Below are 19,664 nucleotides of genomic sequence, written 5' to 3'. Positions count from 1 at the left end.
GCCAGCCTCAGCTACTTAGGCCCTCTACAACTTAGTGAGACCCTGTTTCTTTTTTTTTCTTTCTTTCTTTTTTTTATTCTTTTATTTATTTATTTATTTTTTTGCAGTACTTGGTTTGAAACCCAGGGGCATTCTACCTCTGAGCTACACGTGTACCCCAGCCCTATTTTGTATTCTCTATTTTGAAACAGGGTCTCACTAAGTTGCAAAAGACCTAAGTAGCAGAGGCTGTCCAAGAACCACAATCCTATCTCAACCAGGAAGGATTACTAGCATACGGCACCATGCCCAGCTTAATTTCCCTTTTTCAGATCTGCATTATATTATATTGTTTTACATACTGACTTATAATACACAGTTCAAATCAGAAACATACAAAAGGGCACGCGAGAAAAAAAAAATCTCTCTTCCCTCCTATCCCTGGTCCCCAGCTCCCCCTGGGAGGCAAAATGTGTTGACAGTTTCTCGTGATTCCTTCCAAACATATTTCTGTGCTTTTTAAAAGACGTGACCGTGCTCACACTGGGTCTAACTTTGTATGTTTTTTTTTCCACTTGATATTATACAGTAATAACATTAACCAAGAGTTGTAGACAGTAAAAGGTTTTCTTAACTTGAGTAAACACTCTTCGTGACATTCACAACAACTGCAAATGTGCCCACAAGGGCCGCTGAGCTGTTTTGGGCTGTGACAGCCGGACGGCAAGTGCTTCCCCGCTCAGATCCCCTGGTTCTGTCCAGGACGACAGTGTCCACGTGAATCCAGCCGGCGCTTGCGGTTTAGTTTGGACCTGGGCTGGCCTTTTGCTCCCTGGGGACACAGTGCCCCGGGACAGGTCAAGCCCCAGGGCCCAACCCAGAGAGGCGAGCGGGTGGTCCCCGATCTGCGTGGCCCCCGGGGGCCGGCTGTGTGGTCCAGCCCCAGAGGAGATATATTTAGCAGGATGAGATGCTGTTGGCTGTATCCTGGCCCGAGACTGTGTTGGTAAACAGATCAGAAGGGCCTGGCTGAAGCCAGCCCTCCCTCCCGCCCTGCTTGCTTGAGGGGGCAGGAGCAGGGGCCGGCTGCAGGACAGGGCCACCCGGGAGGCTCCAGGCAGAGCTGGCCCGGGCTAGTCTCACGGCCCGGGTGGATTTTCCTGCCTCCTCCGTTGGCAGAGCCGGGGCCAGCCAAGACACCCGTCCACCCTGATCCAAACGCCTTACACTCTGCCTTTTCTTCCTCTGGTCAGGCAGCCCCGTTGGTGTTAGAAGTTCAATGGGGAATCCATTTCCTTCAACCCATTCGTCCGTTTATTTGGCTTTGAGCTGGACACCATGGACACGGCGCCTTCACGGAGCATCGCTCTAGTGATCAGGGAGCCAAGTTAGTAACTCCTCCAGGGACAGTCCAAAGCAACAGAGCTAAGAGCAACAGTACCCAGCATCCACGTGGTGCTCCAGAATCTATGAAGCTGGGCAGACACACACTTGTCATCCCAGCATTCCCGAGGCTGAGACAGGAGGATCGCGGTTCACGGCCAGCCTCAGCTACTTAGCGAGGCCCTCTGCAACTCAGTGAGACCTTGTTTCAAAGTAAATAATTAAAAAATAGGGCTGCACTGGGCGTGGTGGCGCACGCTTGTAATCCCCGCGCTTGGGAGGCGGAGATAGGAGGATCGCGCAGGTTCGAAGCCAGCCATGCTGCCTTAAGAGACCCTGTTTCCAAATAAAAAAGTGTAAAATAGTTCTGGGAGTGTAGCCCGGAGGTAGAAGGGCTTCCAGGAACCCCAGTACCACCAAAAAAAAAAAAATATATATATATATATATATATAGGGCTGGGGGTGTAGCTCGGAGGTAGAATGCCCCGGGTTCCATTCCATCCCCAGTACCACAAATAAATAAATAAAAATAAAATAGGACTGAAATGTGGTTTGGAGGTAGAAAGCCCCTGGGTTCAACCCCAACTACCACCAAAAAATAAAGTATGTGGAGTGTTCCCCTGATGGTCTAGCTAATCTCAAGACTAAGAGACAGTCGTGGTCATCAGTCCTGCTGGGCAGGTGAGGAAACTGCAGCTCAGAGATACTGAATAATCTGGCAAGCTGTCAAGTGGAGCCATGGCTTCCTCTGATTGTTGCGGTCCTGCGGATCAAACCCAGGGGCAGTCTACCTCCAAGCTGCACCCCAGCCCTCTTTAATTTGAAGCAGGGTCTCACTAAGTAGCTGAGGCTGGCCTCGAACCAAGATCCTCTGGTGTCAGCCTCCCAAGCACTGAGATTACAAGGGTGCGCCACCACACCCTGCTCCTTTGTTTTGAAATCAGGTCTTTCTCTTTTCTTCTTCTTTCTTCCCCTTCTCCGTCTCCTTCCTCTTCTTCTTCTTCTCCTTCTGTCTCTCTCTCTCTCTCTCCCTTTGGGGAATTAAACCCAAGGCCATCCTATGTCTGAGCTAACAGCCCCAGTCCTGTTTTATTTGTGTGTGCATGTATGCATGCGTGTGAGTGTGCATGTGTGTGCGTGCACGTGTGTGCGTGTGTGTTACTGGGAATGGAACCCAGGGACATTCTACCAATAAGTTATGCCTGCAGCCCTATTTTATTTTATTTTGAAACTGGGTCTCACTAAGTTGCTAAGGGCTAAAATTGCTGAGGCTGGCTGCAGCCCTGTGATCCTCCTGTCTCAGCCTCCCAAGTACTATTGTTATTTCATTTTGAAACAGGGTCTTGCTAAATTGCTGAGGCTGGCCTTGAACCTGCTAGTCTCCCGTCTCAACTTCCCAAGTACTGGGGTTACAGGCGTACACCACTATGCCTCTCTCCCTCTGTGTGTGTGTGTGTGTGTGTGTGTGTGTGTGTGTGTGTGTGTGAAACTGGGAATTGAACCCAGAGGTATTCTACATTCAAGCTACACCCCTAGCCCAATTTTATTTCATATTTGGAAACAAGGTCTCGCTAGATGGCTGAGAGCCTCGTCAAGTTGCTGAGGACGTTCTTGAACTTGCGATCCTCCGGTCGCAGCCTCACAGATACTGGGATTATAAGAGTGCACCTCCGTGCTCAGCCCAGTTCTATCTCTGTGTTGCCCAGGTCTTCTGCACCAGCCTCCCAAGTACCTGAGACTACAGGTGCATACCACCACACTTGGTGCCAGAACCTGTTTCAAAATAAAAAATAAAGCCAGGTATTGTGGCCCACCCTTGTAATCCCAGCATTCAGGAGGCTGAGACAGGAGGATCGCGGTTCACGGACAGCCTCAGCTACTTAGTGAGGCCCTCCGCAACTTAGTGAGACCCTGTTTCAAAATAAATAATAAAAAACAGGGCTGGGGGTGTAGTTTGGAGGTCAAATGCCCCTGGGTTCCATCCCCAGACCCACAAACAAAATAAAAGAAAAAGAAGAAGAAAAAGAAAGAAAGAAAGAAAGAAAGAAAGAAGGAAAGAGAAAGAAAGGAAAGAAGAAAGGAAGGAAGGAAGGAGAAAGAAAGAGAGAAAGAAATAAGGAAGAAAGAAAGATTTAAAAAATAGGGCTGGGGTTCAGCTTGGAGGTAGAATGCCCATCCCCAGTACCTCAAATAATAATAAATAAATAATTAAATAAATAGGACTGTGGGTGTAGATCAGAGGTGGAATGCCCCTGGGTTCAGTCCCCAGTAACACACACACACACACACACTCATGCACACACACACACACACACACACAATAGTAACACTCCTTCATCTTGATATCCAAATTGGGAGAACCAGCGAGGGGCAGCCCCTCCCCCTGGCCCTGACATACAAGGGGAGAGAGCCGGCTGCCGGGACGAGGCCCATGCGGTTGCCCTGCCTGTGCCTGGCTGGTGGCCTTGTGCCAGTGGCTTCCAGCTCGCATTCCTGGGCTTCAGCATGAGAATTCAGATTGAATATTAGCCTGAGAAAGCAGCTTGGTTCTCACCCTTGGGGATGGTTGAATTCTTAATGGGACCGTTCCCTCCAAGGTGACATGTGACCCTGCATTCAGAAGGGTCATTTTCCAGCTGGACGCGGTGGCGCACGCCTGTAATCCCAGTACTTGGGAAGCTGAGACCAGAGGATCGCTAGTTTAAGGCCAACATCAGCAATTTAGTGAAACCCTGTTTCAAAAAAGAAAGAGTGCCGGGCGTGGTGGCACACGCTTATAATCCCCGCACTTGGGAGGCGGAGACAGGAGGATCGCGCAGGAGACCCTGTTTCCAAATAAAAAAAATATATAAAAAAATAGGTCTGGGAGTGTAGCCTGGAGGTAGAAGGGTTTCCAGGAACCCTAGTACCACCAAAAAAAGAAGAAAGAGAAAGAAGAAAGAAAGAGAGAAAGAAAGAGAGAGAGAGAGAGAGAGAGAGAGAGAGAGAGAGAGAGAGGAAGGAAGGAAGGAAGGAAGGAAGGAAAGAAAGAAAGAAAGAAAGAAAGAAAGAAAGAAAGAAAGAAAGAAAGAAAGAAAAGGTGCTAGGGGTATAACTTGAAGGTAGAACACCCCTGGTTCCAAACCCCAGTACCAAAAAAAAATTAATAAAAATAAAAAATAAGAAAGCTCAGACGTGGGTGCAGGTGTTGGTGAGTGGGCCCTGGGCAGGGAGGCCGCGGCACAGGCACAGGCTGCTGACCAGAGACGGCGCAGGAAGGAGATGGCAGCCAGTTTGGGTGGCGGGCCCCTGGGCGCGAAGGCTGCCGGGAGCTGGCCGCTGGACGTCGTCCTGAGGGCCATGTTGAAGGGCGGGGTGTATATGGCCAGACTTGTATTTTGAACAATGTGGGAAATGAATAGACCATCCTGGATCTGGGCCGGGCAGGTGAGTTTAGAGAAGATGGCAGCAGTTCAGGGAAACCCAGCCAGAGCATGGGTGGTAAGAGGACAGACATGGCGGCTCATGAGATCCTTTGGCCCTCGGGAGGCTGTGAAGGAGGCCGGGCCTGGGGCAGAGGCACAAAGGGTGAGAGTCCGGAGCAAAGGGAGAGGGGAAGAGAGGCCCAGGGGATCAGGGGGCTGCAGGAAGGCTGGTGACCCGGCCAACCCCCGGGGTGTCTCCCTGGGACTGGGGTGGGGGGAGCCCAGGTGAGGAAGGGCGCAAAGGGGAGGGACAGAGGAGAGCGGCCGTGCCATGGTGCCGCCCAGGCTCTGTGCCCCGAGCTGGGCCTCTGCTGCTGGGCTGAGGGCACAGAATCCAGGGCTACCCAGAGGAGGGTCCCGGCCAGCATGGCCACTGGCCAAGCCCTTCTGACAGCCTTAAATAAAGCCACCCTGTGTGGCTCCATCCTCCACAGCCACCGTGTAATTTGCAGTCCAAACCCGGATGCTCTGAGAGTGAAAGCTGTAATTACTCCAGGACGACAGAGGACACCGGGCCACGCTGGGCACGCCGGGATATGTGGCCACCCCAGCCACGGGCAGAACGCTGGGCCCGGGCTCCCACCCTGGCTCTCAGGACACTCTCCCTGCACCCCCGGAACCCCTCACCTGGCCATGCCTAAAGCTGGACTCGTACCCCAGAGCGCCTGGACCCTCCTCGGCCTGGCTTGAAAGGAGGGGCGTCTCCCCAAGTGGTGAACCTCCTCCCCTCTTCTGCTTCTCAGACAACTCACTTAGGGCCGCCACTCTCTTCAGGGGAACCACGGCCCCCTGAGAAATGAGGTCCTTACTGTGGCCTGGTGGGGCCGCGCCCCTGGCTCCTGTTGACTGTTCCCCACCTCTCAGCAAAACCCCGGGGCCCCCAGTCTTCCCGTCAGGTGCTCCTCGGTTCACAGCTGGTGCCTCCTGGGCCCTGACCTCCTTCAGCCCTCCCCGGCCCTGGCCACAGCAGCCTCATCTTCCCCACTGCAGGCTGGCCGCCCAAGCCTGAACTCAGCACTCAACCTGCCTACTCTAAAGCAGACAAAACAAACACCAAAAACAAAAACAAACAAAAGATCCTTCCCTGGGAGCAAAAACAGGCAGAAACTCCTCATCTGACCCCAAGGTAACCTCTGGCTCTTCCCTAACACCCCAAAGCCTCGCCCCCCAGCGCCCGCCTGCTCTGGAGCGCCCCAACCTGCGGCCTCCCTACTCCTCTTAGGGAGGAGCAGCTTGCTCCAGCTGTGGGGTGAGGCCCTGTTTGTCTCCCGCAGCTGGAGGGCAGGGGCCTCTGGCCTGTTAAGAGACTCAACATATGGCAATTGAACTGGCTGGTCCTTCCCTCCAACGCGGTCTTCCTGGAGAAGGAGGCCTGGAGGGATGGACAGGTTCCTGAGCCCCCTCAGCTGGAAAGTCCTTGATGTTGCCGTCCAAAGTCCGGCACCCACCCTTCCCTCCTCTCAAGTGTCTCCCAAGGAAAAAAGAATACTAGAAGTTTTAAAAATAGAGCTAGGAGCCGGGCGTGGTGGCGCACGCTTCTAATCCCAGCATTCGGGAGGCTGAGACCGGAGGATGAGGATCGCGGTTCGCGGACAGCCTCAGCTATTTAGTGAGGCCCTCTGCAACTTAGTGAGACCCTGTTTCAAAATAAAGAATAAAAAATAGGGAAGGGGGCGTAGCTCGTAGGTTGAATTCCCCTGGGTTCCATCCTCAGACCTGCAAAAACAAAAAACAAAAACAAAAAACAAAGTAGGGCTAGGGACTCCTGGGGGCCCCCAAAAGTCTCATAGAGGGACTGTAACCTCAAAATTCTGTTCATCAGCCAGGTGTGGTGGTACATGCTTGGAACCCCACTACTTGGGAGGCTGAGGCAGGAGGATCACAGGTTTGTGGCCAGCTTTAGCTACTTAGTGAAACCCTCTGTAACTTAGAACCTTTTTCATTTTTTATTATTATTTTTTGGTGGTACTGGGGGTGGAACCCAGAGGCTTTCTACCTCCGGGCCATACCCCCAGACCTTTTTTATATTTTATTTGGAAACAGGGTCTCACTAAGATGCTGAGAGCCTCACTAAGTAGCTGAGGCTGGCTTCAAACCCTGCGATCCTCCTTTGTCTCAGCCTCCCAAGCGCGGGGATTACAAGCGTGCGCCACCACGCCGGGCTGTGAGAACCTTTTTCAAAGTAAAGGATAAAAATTAAGGCTAGGAATGTAGTTTGCAGGTAGAATGCCCTTGGATTTAATCCCCAGTGCCACAAAAAGTAAATAAAAGGGTTGGGGAGAAGCCGGGAGTGGTGGCTCACACTCGTAATCCCAGGATTTGGAAGGCTGAACCAGAGGATCACGATTCTCAGACAGCCTCAGCTACTTAGCTAGGACCTTCGCAACTCAGTGAGACCCTGTTTCAAAAAAATAAAAAGACGCCAGGCGTGGTGGCGCATGCTTGTAATCCCCGCGCTTGGGAAGTGGAGCCAGGAGGATTGCGCAGGTTCGAAGACAGCCGTGCTGGCTTAAGAGACCCTATTTCCAAATAAAATAATATAAAATAGGTCTGGGAGTGTAGCCCGGAGAAGGGTTCCATCCCCAGTACCACCAAAAAACAATAAAAAAATAAAAAGACTAGGCGTGGTGGTGCACACTTGTAATCCTAGCATTCGGGAGACTGAGACCGGAGGATTGCAGCTCGTGGACAGCCTCAGCTATTTAGTGAGGCCCTTCACAACTCAGTGAAAGCCTGCTTCAAAATAAAAAGACTAAGCTGGGCGTGGTGGATTAGCACGCTTGTAATCCCTACGCTTGGGAGGCTGAGACAGGAGGATCACAGAGGTTCGAAGCCAGCCTCAGCTACTTAGTGAGACTTAGTGAGGCTCTCAGCAACTTAGTGAGACCCTGTTTCCAAATAAAGTATAAAGTAGGTCTGGGAGTATAGCCTGGAGGTAGAAAGCCTCTGGGTTCCACCCCCAGTACCACCAAAAAAAATTTTTTTTAATTAAAAAAATAAAAAGACTAAAAACTAGGGCTGTGGGGGGGGTAGCTCACAGGTACAGTGCCCCTAGGCTCTGTCCCTGGTACCACAAAAAATTAATTTATTTAATTTAATATAAAATAAAAAGAATAAAAAATAGGACCGGGGGTGTAGCTCGGAGGTAGAATGTCCCTGGGTCCCATCTCCTGTACTACAAAATGAATAAATAAATAAATAAATAAATAAATGAATAAATAAATAGATAAATAAATAAAATAAAAGCTGGGTGTGGTGGCACACGCTTGTAATCCCAGCATTCAGGAGGCTGAGACTGGAGGATTGCGGTTCACGTACAGCCTCAGCTACTTAGTGAGGCCCTCTGCAACTTAGTGAGACCCTGTTTCAATATAAAAAATAAAAAACAGGGCAGGGGGTGTAGCTCGGAGGTCGAATGCCCCTGGGTTTCATCCCCAGAACCTCAAAATAAAAAATAAAATAAAATAAAAAGATAAGACTAAAATATAGGACTGGGGATGTAGCTCAGTGGTAGAAAGCCTCTGGGTTCCACCCCCAGTACCACAAAAAAAGGGGGGGAGTATTTTTTTTTTTTTTGGTGGTACTGGGGTTCCTGGAAGCCCTTCTACCTCCAGGCTACACTCCCAGACCTATTTTATATTTTATTTGGAAACAGGGTCTCTTAAGGCAGCTGAGGCTGGCTTCGAACCTGCGTGATCCTCCTGTCTCAGCCTCCCAAGCACGGGAATTACAAGCATGTGCCACCACGCCCGGCTTTTATATTTTTATTTTTGAAGCAGGGTCTTATTAGGTTAATAAGAGTCTTACTTTTTTTTAAATGTGTGTATAATACTGAGGATTGAACCCAGGGGTATTGTACCTCCAAGCTACACCTCCAACCCTATTATTTATTTGTTTGTTTGTTTATGTGTGTGTGTATGGTACTGGAGGTGGAACCCAGGGGCCTTCTACCTTTGGGATGCACTCTCAGACCTAGTTTATATATTTTATTTGGAAACAGGGTCTAAGTTACTGAGAGCCTCACTAAGTAGCTGAGGCTGGCTTTGAACCTGTGCAATCCTCCTGTCTCAGCCTCCCAAGCACGGGGATTACAAGCGTGCGCCACCACGCCCGGCTTTTGCTTTGTTTTTTGAGCCTCAAGCCCGTGGAGTGGGTTGTGGGATCCTCAGTTTGTAGCCAGAAGCACAGTGAAACAACTCGGGGCTGGCACCTGGCATCAGAAGGGGGGTAATCTTGAGGACCGAGACCGCAGCCTGTGGGACCGATGTGATCTCCAGGGAGTGTCAGAATGAGTTGACTTAGAGGACCTAGAACTGCACAATCGATTGCTTGCTTGGTGTATAGGGAGAACCCACACGCATTTGGGGCCAAAGTGGTCCGTGTTGTGAGAGTTTAGCAGAAAGTCTGAGTTTGAGCTGCTTCTTATCTTCAGACCCTCACCCCGCTCAGCCAGCCCATCACCAAGTCCTGTTGACATCACCCTGAAACTGCAGCCAAATCCGTCCCCTGGGCGACACTGCCCTGCCTCCGCTGTTTCCCTTCCTGCTGGCCTCTCCTGGCCATCCTCCTCGAGGAGATGGGCAGCCAGTGTTCCCTGTACCACACCAGAATCCACTGGAGGCCCCCTGACCCGGAGGAATGCCTCCCCGGCCCAACACAGCTCACAGGGCTGGCTGGCCCAATCCAGCCTCCTGTGGCCTCCCCCACGCTGCTGCGCCCGCCTCTCTGACCTCATCTGCTCCTCAGGTACACGCTGTTCTGACTCCCTGTTCCCAAAGGCTCCACTCCGGGTTCCCTCCCCCAGAAAGCCCTCCCTGACTGCGGCTCACGACTAGGGGCTCTCTCCTAGAGCACATTTTCTGCAGAATGGTCGCCATCAGTTCTAGACTCCAGGCTCCTTAAGGAGGACTCCTTACCGGCTGTATCCATGACTAGAACACTTAAGAATGTGAGCCAGTGTGCAGCTGGCGGGCGGCCCGCCTGGCCCTGGCCAACCCAGGTCTAGAGCCAGGCTGTCTTGGCGCAGATGCCCAGGGCTCCCTGCCACTAGCTGCTGCCTTGTGTCGCGCTGTCCTGACCAGGTTCCCAGAAGAACTTGGCCAGACTCCATACTTTGCCCATCACTGGCCAAGACACGAGGCTGAGACAGCACGGCACCCTCCCCAGGCACAATGTCTGCCCAATTCGGTCAGAGTTGACCTCGCTGGGGATACCTAGACTGACCCAGGGCGCCAGCCACAAGAGCAGCAACACGGAGCACGCAGCTGCCTCTGTCCATTTCACGGGCAGTGGCCCCTCACGGGGAAGCGACGCGGGCCAGGAGTGGCCCTGAGGGACCCCGCACTTGCTGTTGAGGAGACCCAGGCCCAGGCTGAGATCTAGGAGCTGCGCTCTCCCCCACGGGCCCAGACATGAGGAGGGACATTCAGGGACAGAGTGCGAACAAGCCACAGGCCAGAGGGTGCATGCGTGACTCATCCCATCGCGGGCAAGTCCTGGCAGGTCAGGTCAGGTCAAGGGTGAGCAGCGGGCACTGGGTCCCAGGAAGCAAAAGGGACGTCAGGCGCTGCAGGCCACAGGACATGCCGTCAGCTGTCAGTGCTGCCCCCGAAGCTGTCGCCATTCCCTAGCCCACACCCTGCTTTAGCAGGAAGCCAGGGCCTCACTGTCAGGAGCAGCCAGCAGCTGGCCCTGCGGGGGGAGAGGACCTGGTCTCAGCTCATGCCCGCCATCGGGGCAGCCTGGGAGGAGACATGGGGTTCTAGGTCGGTGGCATGGATGCTGCTCATAGGGCTGGTGGGCTGAATTCTGCTCACCTGGGGAATTACTTGTATCCACTGAGACCTGGCTTGTGCCTGCGGGAGTGATGGAACCTGGTGGTCCTGCCTGCTCAGCTCTGCCCTCCCTGGGAGAGGCAGAAGGGGAGGAAAGGAAGCCCTTTCCCCCACTTAGGAGCCTTTACAAGTTAACCCCTCGCTCACCCCAACTGCCATGTAAAGAAAGAAGCACATTCCATCACAGCAGATAGTAAGAAATCAGTTTATGGATAATAGTATAGGACAGACTGGAAAAGAAACGGGCCTGTAGTGATGAGCTTCACAGGAATAAACCAACTGACATACAAGAGTGGCTCAGACAAACAAGCGGACAGACAGACAACACAGACAGACAAGGAAACACCAAGAAGGTGGAGGCCCAGTCTCCAAAGGTGTGTCTAGGCATCAGAGCCAGCTCTGCCCTGGGGGTCGTGGATGAGCGGAGGTGGTCGGGAACTTGAGCAGGTGATATTTCCAGGCCTGGGGGGGCAGAGGAGCAAGGATTCCGGAGGCTCCCCGGGGAGGTGGAGGTCTGGGAGGTGTGGGGTTAGCAGCAGCACTGGAGGCAATCCAGTCAGGCACCAGGTGCCTGGGGTGGGGCCACCGCGCAGCAGGGCCCATGTCCAGGGCAGGCCCCCCCGGCCCACCCTGCCCAGCACACCAACATGGTGCAATAAATAAAGTTTCAAGTAGTCAGTCAGTGTTAAGCAGGAGAGCTGGAGGCTGGTAGACAGGCAGGGACGGAAGCAGAGAAGCCCCCACCTGCCCGCCATGTCCTTGGGGGCTCGAGTCTGTCTTAAGTGCTGGGGGTAGACACTGGGCCCCGACGTCCTCATGGGCCAGTATCCCTGCGAGGCTCAGCCCCTCAGACCAGCCCCACAGCCTGCTCAGTAGGGCAGAAGAAGGGCAGCATGGTGCCCACAGCGTCCACGATGGCTTCCAGGTGCTCGTCCTGTGCCTGAGGCCCACACAGCTGCATGAAGTCTGCCAGACGCAGCAAGTACTCGAGGTTGTGGCCAGAGAAGCCCCGGCAAGCCAGGATCTGTGTGGCAATGGCCTTCTCGGGTGCAGGGCCCAGGTAGCCAGGGTTCTGCGGGGTGGCCACATAGGCCAGTGCCTTGAGCGGTCGGTTGGGTGTATCTTGGGGGTAGAAGGTGACCTCCTTGGTGTCATAGCCGCCGAGCACGGCCTCCCGCACGTTCAGGTATTTCAGGGCCTCGCTCACCTGCTCACCTTGCACCTGGTATGCCACGCCCCACGTGCAGCCCTGGGAGGAAACGGGTGCCCCGGTCAGTCACGACAGCCCTTTGCTGTCCCTCCGCCATCCTCCAGTGCTCTCCCCCATCCCAGGAGTGTGCTAAGCGAGGCAGGTGGCTGGCTGATTAGCTATCTAGCAGCGATACACCCAGCCTTATTTCCTCCTTTCTCAAGGGTTGACAGGCGATCTAGCTCCCGGGATGAAAGTATTTCTACTCATACTGCAGCCCAGGAACCAATGGTGTCACCTGCAAGCCTGTTAGAAATGCTGGGTCCCAGCTGGGTGTGGTATTGCACACTTGTAATCCCAGTACCTAGGAGGCTGAAACAGGAGGACCATGGGTTCACAGCCAGCGTCAGCAACTGAGAAGGGCCCTCCACAGCTCAGTGAGACCCTATTTTAAATTTTAAAAAATAAAAATAAAAGGGGTGGGGGTGTAGCTCAGAGGTAGAATACCCCTGGTTTCAATCCCCAGTACTGAAAAAAAAAATAAATGTTGAAAACCACCAGGTATGGTGGTTACTGTAGTGACCACGGCTGCACATGCCTGTGGTAATCCCGGTGCTTGGGTGGCTGAGACAGAAAGACTGCAGGTTTGAGGACAGCCTCAGCAACTGAGCAAGGCCCTCACTCAGCATGTTTGAAAATAAAAAGTAAAATGGGGCTGGAGATGTAGCCCAGAGGTAAAACAGCCATAGGTTCAATCTCAGTTTCACAATTTAAAAAAAAAGAAAGAAAGAAAAGAAAAGCTGGGTCTCAGGCCCCACCCTAATTCTACTGAATTAAAACCTGCATTTTAACAGGCCCTTCAGGGGACTCTGAGAAGCAGGCAGTCCTCAGCTCTAGCCCGCAGCCTGTGCCACACCACCTCCAGGACCCCCTCTCGACTCCACGGGCACTTACCTCATGGTCTTCGAGGAGGGTCACCACACGGCCAGGCTAAGGAGGGAAGGGAGATTTTGAAAAAGACAAGTTAGAAAAGTCAGCTCTGCCATCGGTGCAAAGGAAGCCTTCTCCATCCACCCTGCCAGTCCAGGCCTCGGAGAGTTCTACTCCTACAAGGAGCAGGGCCCATGCAGGAGAGTAAGAGATGAGTGGCTCAGACTGGAAATCAGCACAGGGATCCACAGGTTTACAGACTCCAGGCATCACAGCCATCCCCTGGGCACACAAATGTAAGCCACGAACCCCGATAAGGTTTTGCACTTGTCCCTCTATTGGCACACATAGCGCCTGCCGTTCCAGGGCACCGGTGCCCACTATCCTGCCCACCGCCCTCACTGCCCGGGGCACGGTCGGATGCTCACCATCTTGTCGCTGCCCCGATGGAAGGTGTCTCCCTGCCAGAAACGGCGGCTGTATCCGCGCACGAAGCCCACGCGGCTGTCACTGTAAGCGAAGTCAGGCCTCCACACCAGGGACCCATACCCGAAAATCCACAGGGCTTGGGGGTCACCCTCTTCCCGGGGGGGCTGCGCGGCTGGGGACGGCGACGGCGAGGGGGGCGGGGTGCTCTGCGTGGCGGACTCCTGCTTCATGGTGCCGGGCACAGGGTCGGGCGCGGGCGGCCTCCGGGGCTGGTCTCCGGCAAGGGCACGGAAGGACCGACGGGTGCGCACACCTGGCCTGGCACCGCTCTGGCCGCTCCAGCCGAGTGGGCGCTACCGCGGCGCCCTTTAAACCCTCCGGCCGGGGGGCCCCGCCCACCACCGCCAGCTGCCGCGGCGATTGGGGCGGGGCAGATCCCCACCTGGCCAATCATCGTCGGCCTTAGCTTCTGGGTTCGCCGCGCCGCCCTCTCAGTGGGCGGCGGAGGGGCGGGCCCCGGGCCCGGCGCGGGAGCCGATTGGTTGGACTCCGGCTCGCAGCAAACCTGGCAGGAGTGATGCAACCGCGGGGCAGGTTTCCCCAGCGCCGGCTGCAGCAAGGGCGCCGCGGATTGCGTCAGGCGGCGGGCAGTGGGCAGGCCGGGCGGCGCGGGCAGCGGGCGTCTCCCCGGCAGCCCCTCCGGGACCCCGGCCCTGCAGTGAGCCACGACGCGCGGGCCCCAGGCGGTGTCTCCCATGCCATCCTGCAGGGCGCTGCCCAGCCCCTGCGCCCCAGCCGCCAGACCGTCCAGAGTGAGGTCTGAGCTGGGCACGTCCAGAGGAGGCTCTGGGCTAGTCAACCCGGTCCCTGGGGCCCCGCCCGGGCGCAGGCGCCGCGGGGAAGCTGTCAGAGGCACCCCTCCTCATTCCACTTAGCTGCCTCATGCGGTGAGCCTGCGTGGCCAAAGGAGAAACTGAGTCACGGGGCGCTGTTGAGTCAAGCCCCGAGCGCCCAGTTTTGCCCTCTGGCTCTGGGTTTTGTTCTCCCAGCCTTGACATTTTGCAGCATTGGCTAATCTTTGCGTTGGCGGTTGTAAGAGTGTAGAACAGGGAGGGCCCCATAGAGCTCCGGGGAGCTTAGCTGCAGGGGTTACCTGTGATTGAACCCAGGGCATTCTACCTCCCAGCCACACCCCCAGGGCCTTATGGTTGGTTGGTTGGTTAGTTTTTGCTACTGGGGATGGAACCCAGGGGCATTCTATCTTCAAGCTACATCCCCAGGCCTATTTTTTATTTATTTTGAAACAGGGCCTCACTGAGTTGCAAAGGGCTTCACTAAGTAGCTGAGGCTGTCCTCAAACCTCGACTCTCCTGTCTTAGCCTCCCAAATGCTGGGATTACAAGCTAGTGCCACCACACCCTGCAGGGCTTTTGTTTTGAAACAAGATCTCAATAAGGTTATTGATAATCTCAGTAAGTTGCTGAGACTGTCCTCAAACCTGTGATCCTTATGTCTCAGCCTCCCAAGTCCTGAGATTATTGGTGTGTGTCACCACATCTGGCTAGGAAGAATATATATATATATATATATATATATATATATATATATATAATATAGTATATATAATATTTTTGGTGGTACTAGGGGTGGAACCCAGGGACCTTTTACCTCCAGGCTACACCCTCAGGCCTATTTTATTTTTTATTTGGAAACAGAGTCTCACTAAAGCAGAGGGCCTCACTAAGTAGCTGAGGCTGTCTGTGAACTGCAATCCTCCTGTCTCTTTCTCCCAAGTGCTGGATTACAAGTGTGCACCACCATGCCTGGCTGGAAGCTTTAAAAACAAATTACTGACTGGGTGTGTTGACACACACTTGTAATCTCAGTACTTGGGAGGCTGAGACAGGAAGATCATAGGTCGAGGCCCTCTGCAACTTAGTGAGACCCTGTTTCCAAATAAAGAATAAAAAATCAGGCAGGGAGGTGTAGCTCAGAGGTAGAGTGCCTCTAGGTTCAATCCCAAGCACCACACACACACACACACACACACACACACACACACACACACACACACATTATTGGGGCCGGAAGTGGTGGCTCACGCTTGTAATCCCAGCATTTGGAAGGCTGAAACAGGAAGATCACATTTCACAGACAGTCGCAGCTACTTAGTGAGGCCCTTTGCAACTCAGTGAGACCCTGTTTTAAAATAAAGAATAAGCCGGGCATGGTGGCGCACACTTGTAACCCCCGCGCTTGGGAGGCGGAGACAGGAGGATCACACAGGTTCGAAGCCAGCCTCGCTGGCTTAAGAGACCTTGTTTCCAAATAAAAATATAAAAATGGGTCTGAGAGTGTAGCCTGAAGATAGAAGGGTTTCCAGGAACCCCATTACCACCAAAATAAATAAACAAACAAATAAAGAAATAAAGAATAAGCCAGGCGTGGTGGCGCATGCTTATAATCCCAGTATTTGAGAGGCTGAGACCGGAGGATCGCAGATTGTGGACAGCCTCAGCTACTTAGTGAGGCCCTCTGCAACTCAGTGAGACCCTGTTTCAAAATAAAGAATAAAAAATTGGGCAGGGGGTGTAGCTCGGAGTTCGAATGCCTCTAGGTTCCATCTCCAGACCCACAAAAAAAAAAAAAAAAAGAAAGAAAGAAAGAATAAAAATAGGGGTGGGGTGTAGTTTGGAGGTAGAATGCCCCTGGGCTCCATCCCCAGTACCACCAAAAAAAAAAAAAAAAAAAAAAAGTTATTGGACTGGGGAATTTAGCTCCATGGTAGAGGGCTTGCCTAGCATATGAGAGGCCCTGGGTCCAATATTTGGTCCCAGAAACCAAAATAAAAACCACAGTTTATTCAGTAACATTTGTCCAGGAACCTGGAAGATGAGACCTAAACATATGCAGACTGTAATACGTTCAGATTGATGAAGGGCGTGGTGGCGCACGCTTGTAATCCCCGCGCTTGGGAGGCAGAGACAGGAGGATCGCGCAGGTTCGAAGCCAGACGCGCTGGTTTAAGAGACCCTGTTTCCAAATTAAAAAAATATATAAATATAGGTCTGGGAGTGTAGCCCAGAGGTAGAAGGGCTTCCAGGAACCCCAGTACCACACACACACACACAAAAAAAAAAAAATTGATGAAGCCTGTGTTTGTTATAAGTATGAAGACAAAGATTCAGGCGACTGGGTCACTTCTGATCACCCTGCTCTGCCTTTCCCCCTCTGGCAGGTTCACGCTCCCGCCTCCTCCCCATCTGGTTCCTGTTGTTCTTCTCAGCGCCTCCGCCTCCGGTGCTACTAGCTCCCTGGGGACAGTATCCTCCACGGTGCCCTTTGGCGGTGGGTGGGAAGTGGGAAACTGGTACCCTATATTGCTGGAAGCATCTGGATGGGCACGAGCAGCCTTTTGAGAAACCAGCTTGGTGATACAAGTCAAGAATCATAAAATATCCTTGCCCTTTGACCCAGTGCTTCCACTCCAGGAAATTATTCAAAATATGGGGAAAGCCATAAGCCTGAAGATTTTCATTGTTATTTATTAGAGCAAAAACAAAAGAATAAAAATGTCTTAGCTATCCAAAAATAGCTAAATGTTTAAGTAAATTATGGTCAATTTACATGATGGGGAAACACACACACACACACACACACACACACACAGTATGCAAGAACACAACTTAAATATCCAGCAATAGATCATTACATGAATTTGATGCCGCCTATTTAACCTGTGAAACCATTAGAGACAATATATGCCTATACTTATTGACATGGAAACATGGAAACATATCTATGATATATAATTAAGTGAAAAGCCGGTAATAACTTAGGATAATGTGTGTGTGTGTGAGTGTGTGTGTGTGTGTGTGAGGGGGGGGGGCTGGGGATTGAACCCAGGAATATTCTACCTCCAAGTTACATCCTCAGCCCTATTTTTTTTTTTTTTTGGAAACCAGGTCTCACTAGGTTGATGAAAGTCTTATGTCTTACTAAGGCTGCCCTCTAACCTGCAATTCCCCTGTTGTAGCCTCTCAAGCACTTATTTTTAACTTAAAAAGTTGGGAGCTGGCCGCAGTGCATGCTTGTAATCCCAGTATTTGGGAGGTTGAGATAGGAAGATCACACAAGTTCGAAGCCAGCCTCAGCTATTTAGTGAGGCTCTCAGCAACTTAGACCCTGTTTCCAAATAAAACATAAAAAATAGGTCTGGGAGTGTAGCCAGAGATAGAAAGCCCCTGGGTTCCACCCCCAGTGCCACACACACACACACACACACACACACACAGTTGAGGCTGGCTCAGTGGCAGAGTTCTTGCCTGGCATGTTTGAGGCCCTGGGTTCAGTCCCCAGCACTAAGGATAAAAGGATATATATGATTATTTACATAGAACAAATCTGGAAGGACACAAAAATGAGCATTACATGAGATATGTACTTCCTCTTTTATACTAGTTCTGATTAAGAATTTAAAAAGAAAACACAAACTATTTTCATATTTAAAAAGAAGGCTATTTCTTTTTCACTTAATCAAAATCCATTATGAAAACAATGTAAACCAGGCATGGGGGTCATAATCCCAGACACATTTATAATCCCAGAACTTGGGAGGCTGAGATAGGAGTATCCGGGTTCGTAGCCAACCTCAGCTCCTTAGTGAGGCCCTCTGCAACTTAGTGAGACCCTGTTTCAAAATAAGGAATAAAAAATAGGGCTGAGAGTATAACTCGGAGGTAGAATGTCCCTGGGTTTCATCCCCAGTACTGCAAAAAAGAACAAGGAAAGAAAGAAAACAAAACAATGTAGTAAAAATGCCTGTGATTGCATAATAAGACAAAAATGCAAAATATGAACTATCACATGCTATGATTTATCACTATGATTAAAACTTCAAAACAAGATGCATGAAAAATAAAGATAGGAAACTGGAAGTGGTGGCGCCCGCTTGTGATCCCAGCATTCGGGAGGCTGAGACAGGAGGATCCCGGTTTGTGGACAGCCTCAGCTACTTAGTGAGGCCCTCTGCAACTCAGTGAGACCCTGTTTCAAAATGAAGAATAAAAAATAGGGCAGGGGGTGTAGTTCAGAGGTAGAATGATGCTTTGGGTTCTATTCCCAGTACCGCTAAATAAATAAATAAATAAATAAATAATGAAAAGTTACTTTTTTATAGTATGAGGATTGAACCCAGGGGTGTTCTACCTCCGAGCCACACCCCAGCCCTATTTTAATTTCTATTTTGAGCACACTGGCTTGCCAAGCCGCCAGGACTGGCCTTGGGCCTGTGGTCCTCTTGTCTTGGCCTCCCAAGTCCTGGGATTACAGGCGCACTTCAAGGAGAATTGGACACTCCCTCTGGGCTCCCACGACTCCTTGGGTCACATCTGTTTGTCTGTCTCTTCCCTTCACCTGATGCTTATAACAGAAACAGTCATTTATTGAATGCTTACCATATGCCAGGCAGCTGGCTAAACACTTTTTTGGGGGGAGGGGGTCTGGGAATGGAACCCAGATGCATTTGAACTCAGAGCTACACCCTCTGCCTTATTTTTTATTTTGAAACAGGGTCTCCTTAAGTTGCGGAGGGCCTCACCAAGTAGCTGAGGCTGTCTGAAAACCGCAATCCTCCTGTCTCAGCCTCCTGAATGCTGGGATCACAAGCGGGCGCCACCACGCCCGGCTTGGCTAAACACTTAATCATCAACTTCTCTACTATTTTGAATCAGTTCACAGATAAGGAAATGGGAAAGTTAAGTAACCTGCTCACCCCAACATAGCTGTAAGTAGTGGAAACTGGGTGGGCGGGCGGGCGCCAGGCCCCAAGCCTTGATCCGTTGACCTGAGAGCTCCCGGGGAGCAGGGTTCCCCCTGGAGGCCCCCGGGAGCCAACCCGCCGAGCTTCTCACCAAAGGGGTTAGAATAAGCGAGACCCAACCGTGATGGCAACTAAAGAGTGAAGCGCTCGGTTGGAAAAGGCCATGGCCCTGTCTCCTGTGCTGCAGGACGCAGATTCAACTTTGACCCCCCAAACTAGGAATCTCCACGCCAGCGGGCCAGGGACAGCCTCAACACCCTCCTGCGAGCAGTCTCGCTGGCCCCCATTCCTTGCTTCTTGCCAATAACTGTCTCCTTCCTCTGGGCAGGCAGTAAAGCGCCCACTTAGCTGGTTCTTCTACCAGCACCAGCTTTCCTTCTAAAGTCCCCTGGGGAAGGGGCTGCCGCGTCACGGGTCCACTCGGGAGAGGGAGGGGCCGAGCATCGTCTGCACCTGCCCACGTGGCTTGCTCATGACGCGCACGTGGCGGCTTCCTCTTTGGGACCTTTCCCAAATTCTTCTTTCCTTATTCTTGCCCTCCGGGCAGGGTAATGATGCTTCTCATTTCCTTACAGCCTGTTCCTTCTCACTCATTCCTGACTCTGTGATCACCCCCGGTGTAATTGAGCACGGCT

General features: G+C 52.2%; 1 protein-coding gene across 2 annotated transcripts; it reads right to left on the bottom strand.

Annotated features, from left to right (window-relative positions):
* Nucleotides 1–11,507: 11,507 nt before the first annotated feature.
* Nucleotides 11,508–13,544, bottom strand: CHAC1 (ChaC glutathione specific gamma-glutamylcyclotransferase 1; the record flags this gene model as incomplete). Of its 2 annotated transcripts, XM_080706809.1 has the most annotated exons (4): nt 11,508–11,732; nt 11,868–11,909; nt 12,804–12,839; nt 13,208–13,438. In XM_080706809.1, 4 exons carry the CDS (start codon nt 13,436–13,438, stop codon nt 11,508–11,510), a joined length of 534 nt encoding a protein of 177 aa, XP_080562935.1. The 2 variants fall into 2 exon arrangements, with proteins under 2 accessions (XP_080562935.1, XP_080562936.1); XM_080706810.1 differs by having other exon boundaries at nt 11,508–11,909; nt 13,208–13,544.
* Nucleotides 13,545–19,664: the final 6,120 nt, after the last annotated feature.

The sequence above is a fragment of the Muscardinus avellanarius genome, assembly GCF_963383645.1.
Source record: "Muscardinus avellanarius genome assembly, chromosome: 12".
NCBI lineage: Eukaryota > Metazoa > Chordata > Mammalia > Rodentia > Gliridae > Muscardinus > Muscardinus avellanarius.
The sequence above is the reverse complement of the archived record's forward strand: the minus strand, read 5'-3'. Positions and strand labels throughout refer to the sequence as shown.